This window comes from Nilaparvata lugens, chromosome 7 (assembly GCF_014356525.2).
Source record: "Nilaparvata lugens isolate BPH chromosome 7, ASM1435652v1, whole genome shotgun sequence".
NCBI classification, from domain to species: domain Eukaryota; kingdom Metazoa; phylum Arthropoda; class Insecta; order Hemiptera; family Delphacidae; genus Nilaparvata; species Nilaparvata lugens.
In genome coordinates, this window is record NC_052510.1 from 18,691,681 (window position 1) to 18,704,578 (window position 12,898).

General features: G+C 34.6%; 1 protein-coding gene across 1 annotated transcript in view; it reads right to left on the reverse strand.

The window, feature by feature from the left end:
* Positions 1 to 7,194: 7,194 nt before the first annotated feature.
* The window catches only part of LOC111053416 (neurogenic locus protein delta), a 41,630-nt gene continuing 35,926 nt past the window's right edge, over positions 7,195 to 12,898 (reverse strand). Inside the window, exons 7-8 of the mRNA XM_022340311.2 lie at positions 11,237 to 12,411; positions 7,195 to 10,676 (exon numbers count right to left, since the gene is read on the reverse strand). Of these exons, the coding sequence (XP_022196003.2) occupies positions 10,511 to 10,676; positions 11,237 to 12,411 (1,341 nt within the window). The 3' untranslated portion in view covers positions 7,195 to 10,510. The remainder of the gene's footprint in view (positions 10,677 to 11,236; positions 12,412 to 12,898) is intronic.

Consider the following 12,898-nt stretch of genomic DNA (forward strand, 5'->3'; position numbering starts at 1 on the left):
CAACACATTTACTTTAATATATTCATTTCTGTTAATTGTTGAGATATTCCTATTCAAACAATATTAGATTGTAGTGTGGACGTTTTTCTGTTGAATGGAGTAGTAATTATTCAACTGATTGAACCTTCAAATTTTTCCCAGCTGAAATGACTGTATGGGGAAACTATCCTCACATAAATGACAAAATTCAACATTTTCCGAGAGGAGATTCATGCCAATAATGTAATATGAGTTTCAAAGTTGATGAATCATAATATGTTGAATATCCGCACATCCATGAAATTTCACCCAAAGGAATGCCAAAATTTCATTCATTGAGGAGGAAACGATTCATTGGTGTGAGCAATTTAGGTCAGTTCCATTTCCCACACTCATCAGCATATTTAATCAGCCAAGCCAGACGATAGCAATTTGGGTGGAGCATTTCTCGTTCTAGACCAGACTGATTAAAACACATTCAAGTGTTTCTAATGCCAAATTTAGACTCCAAGCAACAGCAACAGTTTATTCCTGGTGCGATTATTCTCATTATCAGCAGGTTTGGGGTTACAAATACAAATTTCGAAGCGTGTCGACTGAGAGAATAAAAATGAATAAGTGGTGAAATTCTGGTAGATATTCATGAAAACAACAGTCATTATTGTATCTTGTATTCCAAAAAACACTTTCTTCTCTTTTTTACAGTCTTATTTAGAACGGTTGTTACTTTTACTTCTTGGGAGTATCCTATTGAATGATAATTTTACACATTATTTTATATTCTACAAATTATTACTTGTACAATTGTACCTTTCAAGTCCCGTTCATTCTCATGATTTACATGGCACTAATCACTTGGTAAAAGATAGATTAATTGTCAATTTATCATTCAATCTTGGAAATAACTTATATATATTCACTTATTTAGTCTTGTACATTATATAGTCTCTGTTGAATATTGTGAAAAGTTAGTTGCTGCAGACCAACCGTATAGCATCCAGCTGAGGTTTGCAATATTTCTGAGTCTATAAACATTTTTAACCAGAGAAACTGGATTTTTCACAATATCAGAGCTATTATTATGAATGTTATATTCAGCTCAAGTTTGCAATATTCTGAATCTATCAACATGTTTGATCAGAAAATCCAGAATATTTTTTATATCAGAACTTTAATCCTGAAATCAATCAATTTCGTTAGAGTATTGAGGTAGTAAGTTAATCTCAAATGAAAAAATATATAAAAGAAAAACTTTAAAATTCCGAAACTAGTTGTTATTTTTTTAATATAACAAGTTTTTCCAAACGGTACTATGAAATCATTTTCTAACCAACAAATCAAGTAGCCTGAATGAAAATATTTATTTATTTATCTTTATAAGTATTATAGGTAAACCTCAGATTCAAATCCTCTGATTGCAATACAAAAGTAAACACTTTTCTAATTTTGTTTTATTGAATTCGTATTCTTCTTGTTCATTTTTCGAGAACAATAATTCTATTTCGTGTTCAAATTAACCAACAATATAAGACACTACGTGCAATACGATAAGCCTACTCCACTGATCCCAAGCAGTCTACGAATGTCACTAACAGTGAACCCCAAATTAATTCAACAGGAAATTCAATGAAATGTATTCAGAGTATTTAGGGTAGGTTGAGATTCTCTATTTCATCGATAACATACGGAGATATTATTATTGTCTGAGAAGTTCAATCTCGAACGGTAATTCAATAGCGGCCTAACAATGCTGCAGGAATCCTATACAAATAATTAAGGGTCTCATCCCGGTCAATGAATTTATTCTTCACCTTGTGGCCCTGACAATGGACTGTAGCTTGATATTGGATTTCAAGATGAGCCCTGCTTGCGTGTGATTTGAAGACAAGATAGTCTAATGAATGTGAGTGACATCGACTATGGAAACCAGCCTGTTCACCTCTCACTGCTTTTTCTAGAGGAACTTTTCGGGTAAAAGCCATATAGACGTCATACTGCAGGCGACACCCTGTCTGAATCATGTATATTCATGAGACTGTTCGAAAAGGAGGAGCTCTTTAAAGAGTTTGAACTCTGATGAATAAGGAGAATGTAGTTAACAGTTCCTAATAGTAACAGTTCATTGTCGTAAAAGAATTGTTATGACATTTTTTGGAAATAGAATCGTTTCATAGCCTGTTCAGCCTCAAATTATTAACCTAGAAGAAATGTTATTTCCCGCATGGCGGCTAGATCTTCAACAATATTTGTTTTTTATTTATATTTGCATTTTCGACATATCTATAGTTATGAAGAAAGTTTGCCGATGTTGCAGTGACTCACGAGCCGGCTTGTAACATGGGATATGCTTAGAATATGAAATCTTCTATCAGAATAGTTTCAATTATTCGAAATAATGATCAAGATAAGATTATCCAGACTACTCCAATGATATCCATTGCCTATTTACAAATCAGATCCTAAAACCTCACAGCGTCTATTTCCAAAGTCCAAAACACATACAACTATCAATAATCTTCTATCTTCTATCTTCTAACTTTTGATGAAAATCTGGTGTATAAAGAATTTTCACTAACTTAAATCAACCAGTAGCCTAGACATTCTCCAAAAAGTTCTCTTGGTCCTTCAAGATTTGAAGATTGCAAAATAATGTAGGAACAGGAGCTCTGCATTTTCGGTGAATGAAAATGTTCAAGAATGTTTTCATATTCCAAAGGCTAGATGGTGGGCTACAGAAGCAGGGCACAACCATAAGAGAAACATGATAGCATAAACTAAGTAAACTCCGATAATATGTCTCTACAAAAATACTTTTTTTTGTATTATTGGAGTGGATAGTGCCAAAACGTTATAGAAAACTTCATTTCTTGATACTTCAACTAGTTATTTATAAATTTTCTGGATCTGGTCTATCAGCTACGAGTTCACCACAGCATAAAATCATCCGTCGATGTAGCCCACAGACACCAGCAGACGATCTTGCAAGGCTGGTTGAATTCATCAACTAGGTAAACAATTTCCACAGTACATCGATGACAAAAGAAAGAGACGGCAAGCCTACAACTAGTTTTTCCTTCTTTTCAACATTGAAAGAATATAAATTGTCACATTCGGTATTCGTGACACGACGTCGCACGTTCTATTCCAAGAAGAGCGAAGAAGGAAGAGGTGGAAGAAGGGGAAGTGGGATGATAGAGATGAACCATTAAACTGTACCAGTTCCGATCGGGTATTGGAAGGCAGAATACCGCCGGCGTCTATGCCACTACGTAATAGTAATAATAATTGACTATTGAACCCAGTTTTGCGATTCCTATGAGCTGACTGTGGCGCCAGGCACCGAGCGAGGCATTCATGGACAGGTGGAACGAACTACTGCACACGACTTCAGGAGGTGGTGAAGGAAAAGAGAAGAAGAGAAGGAGAAAGAAGGAGAGGGTAAAGGAGAGTTGTAGGAAGGAGAGGAACAGATAAGAGGAACAAGAAGGGTAGGGAGAAGAATAAAAGGAGGAAAGAAAATGGTTACAATAGAAGGAAGAATGAGAGGAAGGTGAAGAAAATAGAGAGAGAAGAAGAGGAGAAGGAAGGACAGAAATTGATAGGAGGATAAAAAGAAGAGGAAGAAGGAGAAGGAGAACAAGGAAAAGAAGGATAGGAAGAAGAAAAAGACGTATGAGAACAAAAAAAGAAGGAGAAGAAATAGAAGGAGGAGGAGAAGTAGAAGGCGGAATATACTAGGAAGAATTGGGAGAGAAGGAAGAAGAGGAGTGAGAAGATGTGAGATGGGGCATAAGGAAGAGGAGGTGATAAAAGGGGAAGAAGGTCAACGAAGAGGTATCATAAGTTGTCTCACATCTTGCAGGAATCAAACTAAGCCTATATATGATAATCGGCAGATTTCTCCAGGTTGCAGAGGGTCACAGGTCAGTTAGCAGGTCAAACAGGGATACAAAGTATGTTAGTTTAAATAGTTCTGATGATTCAGATGAGTATTTATATTCATTAAAGATAGTTCCCTCAAAGTACCAGTTTTGAAAAATCTACAAAATGTTTGATTTCATCCAGCTTACATTGCGAAGGAATATAATTGGTTGGAAGCACAGTCAAGTCACGCCCATTCATACGAGTAGTAACTTAGCTCCACCTCCAGGTGCAAAACTTCTTTCAAAATGACATAGATGAGCCGAACATAAACACATTGGGCAATATGAATGAAGTTGGGCATTTGCTTATACTTCTAAAATATGGAGCATTTGCTTCATTTTCTATGAATAAACGTGAGCAAAACCTTTTGCTCATGCTCATCAAAAAAAAAGTTTGAGCATTTGCTCAAAAGTAAAAGCTTTTGCTCAAAATTGTATGAATAAACTAGAGCATTCGCTTATACTTCTAAAATATGGGGCATTTGCTTCATTTTCTATGAATAAACGTGTGCAAAACCTTTTGCTCATGCTCATCAAAAAAATAGTTTGAGCATTTGCTCTAAAGTAAAAGCTTTTGCTCAAAATTGTATGAATAAACTAGAGCATTTGCTCAACTTTTGAAGAAAATGCTTCAAAAAAGGTGAGTCTAGTCTAGAGCAGCTTATCACCTTTTGCTCATAGTAAAATGGCTCAACTAATTCGTATGAGGAAGAGGAAACTATACCAGATAGGATCACAACCAATAGTTGAGAACTATAAAACTCTTTTCAGATTCAACCATGATATATATCACCATTATCCCTACAAAAGAATAAATACAAAAGATAGTCATACCTGTTATAAAGATAGCCATCACAAAATAGGAAATAGGCATTTAAGAAGATGAGAGTGTAGACGATTATAAGAAGGCTATTGATATTATAAGAATATGCTGAAGATTATTATAGAGATGACATTTTCTCACACTATTATTTTAAAATTCTAAACTCAACCAACCTGAACCTCTATTCATAAAATAATAGAAAACAGAGCAGACGACGCAAACACAAGCGGTGCACCCTACTTGCATATTTAGCGCTTCCGTGAGCTATAAAAACAAAGTAAGGCTACAAAAGTGAATCAGCTGATGAAAAATCTTTAAAATACGTGAGAATTTGCTCCAGAGTTCAGGAGCATAAGGTAAGAGTAGGCTATAAGGTGAAGCTTATTCATATAAAAATGAGCAAATGCTTTTGCTTCTACCGTTTGCTCATGAGCAAAGCCTTATGCTCCATGCTCTTGCTCATGAGCATTTGCTCTGATTTTATTCATATGGGCCATTGAATCAACCTATTAACAGTATAGAATCATGAACGCTCTTATGTATTTCTTATCACATGACAGTTAAACATCAGAAAAGACGAATATTATTTTTCTGTTCTATCATAATAATTTTATCGGATTAGCGTTCCTTGTAGAATTCAATTTTTTCAAGGTGTGAACAGAACGATTTGTACGCGGTGTAGATTTCGGTCTCTGTCGATAATCATCTGTTAATGATAAAACATCTGAATGTGATTATGTTGAACAGAAATTGAGTGGTTATCGTACTGTTCATGGCAATGCTTTACACTGTGTTAGTTTTACATGAAGGTCGATTGCGATCGCGACTTACACTGAAAGCTGAATATCGACCTGACCGTTACCCCTAATCTGGTCGTACCCTAAGGATATGAAATAATTCATTCTCGATAAAAATAATTTATCAATCTAAAACAGTCCACGATTTAATTTCAGTTCAATAAAACCAACTAAATAGAAGCATAGAGAAAAGTATGAGCAGTTAAAGTAAGTCAGTTTATTTTAATGAATGGAAAAGGAAGCAATTAGTATGACCGCTCAGTACCAACCACATCTCATCAAATCTTTGTGACAAATTTGAAGACTAACAAAGTCGGCATGTTATTCTAAAAACATTTTTTAAAATACAATTCAAAATAGTAAGTACTACTATACTATAATGTAGGCCACTATAGTATGGGCACTAGCACGTTCTGAACGATATTTAGAGAAAAAAAATTGAGAATGAACGACTGAAATGTCAACAGAGTCGGTGAACTTTCTTTCAAGTTTCATTTAGTTAATTCTTATGCAGGTCTTTGAGAGCCGTACATCGGTACATATTTGAGAAATATTGAGGTGAAGCATGTTAACTTTAGTGGGTATTGTATTTGAATTAAGTATATGGTAAGTACTTCTTCCATGTTCCATGTCATATAAAGATTTGAGCTGGCTAGATTCCTAAAGCTAGGTTTTCAACTGTGTAAAGCCGACAGAACATTGCATCTGAGACAGTGCAACAATTATGAATCACGACAGTTAAAAATTGTGTGATTCTCTAAAAACTGAAATTGTATCATGGAAATTTATCAAAGCATTGGATTTGAGTAATTTTTTATCTTGAATTGAATAATAATTTAGTTCATCTTGAATTTTACTTGAATCCGAAAACCGCCAATTCTATTTTGTCAATTAGTTCCCAGAGTTCCAAAATATCTCAGAAGCAATCAATCAACGAGTGATGGGAGATCAAATTTTATCAACATTTGAGCTAACATGTAGAAAAACTCTTCAAATGAACATACTATTTTATGTTTATTAATTATTGATCCATTCTGAGCTGCAATGTATTAATACACTATTTTATCTTTCAAAGAACGACAAGCGCAATAGACAGCATATCGGTATTTGAATGACAGGATGTGTGTTTGTACAAATTATTACGAGCAGCATATCACTGAGTGATACTTGTCAAAGGCACTGTATACCTACTTCGACTATTTATCGATTGTAAATTTTGATGATTCAGTAATATTAGAGTTATTCCTACATTCATAATAATATTCATTTCTTCCTTTTCTCATGTTGATGACAAAATACATTGTTCTACGATCAAGTACTTTAAATTATTCTCCTTGGTCTCCATTGAAAAATTATATTTTTCATCTTTGACCAGTAATCTATGACATCGATTTTCAAGACTGCAAGATTGGATTGCAAGTATTCGCTTCATGCTGCATTTCCAAAAATAAATTATTCCTCATGATAACGTTCATGTTCAGTAATACTAGATAGAGTTCTTTGATCTGTAAATGTTTTCGACCTTTAAAAAATATTCTATAGTGAACAAAAATCTTTGTTGAGAGAGTGCTCTGTTCCTTACATGGACTGTATTGGAACAGTTTGGTTTCGGCTGTTTGTCGGTTGTTATCAGGTTTACAAGTTATCGGATGATAAATGAAAAGATAGTAAATACTTTCAATGAAAAGGTTTATTCAATTCTTATTAAATACAATATTTTACTTGCTTTATACATTTTTACAGATCAATATAAATAATAATAATCACCAACAAGTCAACATTTTAAGCAACATTATACAGAACACAAAATAGTATCGAGTCTTTTTACTCATTAATTTTCACAATAAATATCGATGATGAACCTCTTGCTGAGCAAAAACAATTTGAAAAGTATGAGCTACAATTATATATTCATTTATAGAAATTATAGCAACTAAAAATTGATAATATGAAATAATTGTATAAAAGTTATTTTTAATAACGATCATGCGAAGGATACCCAATAAAATGTTCATGCTTCAGCTATTTTGAGGATTTATGATTCAGAGTAATTGCCTTAATTGATTGTATATAAAACTGTATCAAAAATGGATTGTATCTAAAACTGTATCAAAATTGGCAATAACATTTAAAATCAGCAAGCTGTTCATTCGATACACATATAGGCTACAATATATGGCTCATTATAAAAACAGAAAATTTAACGAGTAAAGAAGCTCAACTATCAATACACAAAGTTTCGGCGAATTTTTAATTCTGAAATCTATTAACATTGAATACAAGTAGGATATTGGAAGTATGTCGGTACATGTAAAACTAATAATTATCAAAGAATTCATAATTCAATTTTTTACATCAGTCTTTAAGTCTACAAATAGAAAAACATTGACAATGAAGAAAATACAACTCTCATTGGAATATGTACAAGCAGTTCAATATCGTTGGGCCTAGGGCCTGTGGAAAAACTTGAGCCAATCTCATCAACCACAAAATTGAGGGAACATCTGAAGAAAATCAATCACAGTTCGAGTTTGTATTCTTCATTGCAAAAGGTTGAAAACATGTGAAACAGTGAACAAGATGAATATTTCTGGATGTCTCATTCATAATTCGTTCAATGCTTCGCATTGCTATGACAAATTATTTTGAACATAGTCAACCTTATTGGTTTATTCCAAGCTGGAGATTACAAACTCAAAAATTAATAATGAAAGAAGTGTTTGAAGTCTTTCAAATGTTCCCGATAGCATATTTATTAGAATAAGAATATAGCCTTTTGATGATTATCTTAATAAGATTTGAAATATTCATCAATTCTAGCCGCTTCATCCGAGAGAAAGTAAACTGAAAATCTATTGTGGAGTTCACAATCTCTTGAGTTTCAAGAGTTGTCATGAACCAACTTAATGGTTCATGAGAAGTTTTGAACACTGAATTTGAGATACAGATTAACAGTCTAGTCTCCTCAGATTAAAAAATATATAAATATTTGTTCGCTATATGAGCTTGTTGTTATCTACTTGAGAGTCTTTTCATTATTGTCATTTTACATGCGATCTCTGAGAATTAGTTCCAGTTGCCAGCTTTCAAATGAATATGAAGCAAGAATTGATTGATTGAAAGTACATTTTCTAAAACAAACGAATTTCAATAATAGCTTTTCTTCTATATATTAATTTATCAAACAGCTTGTGTTCATAATCCTTCTTTGGGAGTTTCAGTTTCTTTAATGTAATAATTTCATATATTTCTATGAAGTAAAACAACCAACAAAATTAATGTTTACAACAATAAATATTTCTCCAAAGTATTTCGTCAAACATTAAGAATCACAAAACAATATACAAACATAATACCAAATTTATGTCTTTGAACAAAAACAATTAGATAAATTACCTGTGTTGTAGAGATTTATTTGTCCATCTTGAATGATAATAATATAATACCAAGTTTTACATTGAAAATTACAATTTTTATACTCCGGCAAGCTAGATTATTTTTTCCCTTAAGGCTCAACTGTTCTTTATGTAATGAACATTGGTTAACGATATTTTAAATTAATGACAGTCTCCTTAGATATAAAACTTGATGTCAACACAGATAATATTATATATATATAATTTTCTTATAAGTTTCGAACCAAAACGTACTCAATTATCCACTAAACATTTTTTTGTTCCCTGAAAATTGATACTTTATTTCAACTTCAGACTTTCTTTTTATGGTAAACTATATTTCTTAGCTACTCAATTCCTTTTAGTGATGTCTGATGTGATCACAACTTTTTTGCAAAAGATTGAAATCGATTGAGTATTTTTTATGAAAGAAAGGAACAACCTCGTAACAGTTCTTGTCTCATTGTGACTATAGATAATATCAATTCAATTACGTTACAATAGTTACTACACAATTCACAATTATTATTATTCACATTATTTACATAAGTACTGTTATGTTACAGATGAGAACATTTATATCCAAATATACAATTTTATACAAAAACTATAAGTTTTCATCAAGTCTTTACAAAAAACTATTCAATTATTAAACTAGTCGAATTAACACTGTAAGTACAAAATGACAACAATTTGAGGGTCCTGAACAGTGCATGGATGTAACACAGTTCTTTAGGGACGGAAACTTTCAACTGCTCATCATACACATTTTTCAAGGCCCTCCAATGACTTAGCAATAATAACAGGAACATTTCATCATAATAATTATTTATCAATTCATTACTATTATAATTATCATTACATTTACCATTGTGAAAAACAAAAACCCTACCCAACTATGAGAAGTGACGTCAATTTTTGTCAAGGTCGACTCATATTTTTATTCATTTTCAAAATTTACGAATTTTACATTAAATTTCTCCTACCCCATTTGCTATATCAAACAGCAATCAAACAAAATAAAAATTATTGAAAAAACCGTCTTCCACGAATAAAGGAAATAATATTACTTTTACAAAAATAATAGTTATTTTAGACATGAACAGCTTATAAGCTTGTTTTTCTATGTATCAGTCATTGGCCAAAACTTAAATTTTAAAAATAGAACAATATTAATTGGCCATAGAATGTCCGTTCTTTAAATTATTATGATTATTAGTATCGTTATTACAATCATCACCATCTTGAGTATCATATTAATAATCATAACAATAATAATAAATTCAGATGATTTTTATCCATAATATATTATAATAACAATGAGTTTGTGAATGACTTAGTTTTTCTTCCACTTTATGAAAATGGATCACAATAATTTTACACAATAATAACATAATAATCGAATTATTATTAGGTCTACCTATAGTTATCTTCAATTTATTTTTATATATAATATTTATATATATATAATACAGATGAGAACGAATTGTTAATAATTATCACACTTGGACAATAATGTCTATTGTCGTCGAGAGAATGTCTATCGATGAGAAAACTAGATTCAGATGCTTTTTAGCGTCGACGCAATACGTACTAGACTTCTGTGGCTAGAAGGGTGTCTGTGTGTGAGTGCGCGTGCGCGAGTGCCGGCCTCTGGTTGTAGTGTTCGTCTATGACGTAGACACTGGACGACGCCGACGCCGACGCTGACGTTGAGTCTTTGTCCTGCGTCGTTGATCGCTTCAGTAGTGATGTGTCACTGCAACCACACAAACAAACCATTCAAATTAGTTGATTGACACATTTAAAAAATCAAATTGGAATTATGAGTTGTACAGGATAGTAGGAGTGGGAGGGGAAATATGTAAGAGACTAGAGGTGTTCATGAACATTGAGGATTTTTCAAGAATGAAATAGATTCTAAAAATAATTATTTGGAGATGATTTGGTGAAGATATCGAAATCAGAGGAGAAAATGTATAATCATGAACTTGAAGGAATGTTGAAAGTCAGAGATGCCAACCATTTTAAAGATAAATATAGAAACCGTTTCAAAGACTCCTATTGATTAGCTCTTCCCACTTTTACTGGAGTGGGAGGGAGCAGTTTTGAGGTACAACCAATCAGATTTTTCAATTTAATAAAAATTTAGCTGCCATTATAAGAAGATTGATTGATACAATTTCTATTATAAAAGTTGATTGTGATGAATTCTTGATTTATGATATTGGATTCTTGATTATGATATGGATATTGGATTTATGATTAAGGAATTAGTTCAAGATTAATTAGTGAGTGGGAATTTGTGGAGATATTTACCTTGTGTTACAAAGCGACGAGTCAACCGACAGGACTGATATCCTCTTGTCAGGTGTCCTGTCGAGGTCCTTGCAGGAGGCGCGTGTTGTCCTCTGCACGGAAATGTCTGTGTTGAGCTGCTTCTGAGACCTGCTCCTGTGCAGCGAGTAGACAGGCGCAGGCGGTGCCCCCTCACCAGGCCCCGTTGTGTTGGGTGTAGGAGTGGGAGTCACGCATTGCTTGGCAGTGTACCCAAGTTCTCCACTGCCATCCTTCACACAAGGTTCCCATGTGTTCTTGATCATGTGGGCATCGCCACGTTTCGACACACTGCTGTGTACTGCGTTCTGCTCGTTCTGCATCCTGGCCTCATCATCTGCCCTCTGCTGCTCACGTTTCCGCCTTTGCTTCATGCAGACAACCACCACTGCAGCAACCAGCACCAGGATGGGAACAGCTGTTGATAGGGTTGCAATCACTATCACGTGTTCTGTGGTCAACCCTGAGTCTGCTTTCTGGTGGGACACATGTCTTGATATGTTGCCAACACTCCCAGACTCTTCTTCTCGACAGTTCTTGCCCCGCCAACCATGTGCACAGTCACACCGGTAGCCATTGACCCTGTTCACACACTTGCCACCATTCGCACAAGGGTTGGATGCACACTCGTCGATGTCCACACTGCAGTCCTTGCCTGTGAATCCGGCACGGCAGGAGCATTTGTAGTCGTTGACCAAGTCCAGACAAGATCCACCGTTGGCGCAGGGTTTGGCCAGACAGTAGTTGACTTTGCTCTGACAGAGGTTGCCAACGTAGCCGGGGATACATTGACAGCGGAATTGGTTGACCATGTCGATGCAGGTGCCACCGTTGAGACAAGGCGAGTCAACACAGTCGTCGATGTTGGTCTCGCAGTCCGGGCCTTGGAAGCCGACGGGGCAGTGGCACTCGTAGCCACCGATCTTGTCGACACAGGAGCCGCCGTTGCGGCACGGGTTGGGCGAGCACTCGTCGATCTGGTGGGCGCAGTCAATTCCCGCGTAGCCCGCGGGACACGTGCACGTGTAGCCGTGTTCGGTGTCTTCGCACGTACCTCCATTGCGGCACGGCAGATCGCCGCACGTCTGCGCCGAGTTCTCACAGTGCAGGCCATGCCAGTGCTTCGGACATTCGCAGATGTAGCTCGTGCCATTGTCCTGTAACACAACACAACACACTCATAAGTCACATGTAATTACACAGATAAGCAATCAACAAAGACAATAAGTTAGATAAAAAGATAAATAGATTGAATTGTTTTTTTATTAATTGGCATAAATAATTGGAAATGAATTTTAAAGGATCGCTACTATTTATTTCCTCTTGACTCATAATCAGTAATAATAAGTTATTGATTCTCCTTCAATGGAAAATATTTCTGTGAAAACAAAAGGAATTTCTGATAAATGAAGTCAATATTGTAATAACGTAATTATCATTATTCTCCTGAATATTCATACAGCTGAATTCCATGATTCAAAGACAGGAAGTAGATTGAGTGATCCAGTAATAGAAATTCGAATGCAAGAGAAATATGCAGCTATAGACTATCAATTTCACCAAACTGCTCCAAATTAATTGCAAAATATAAACTATTATGATCAGAAAGAGTCACCAATTTCAAATGAGAACGCATATTTCAAT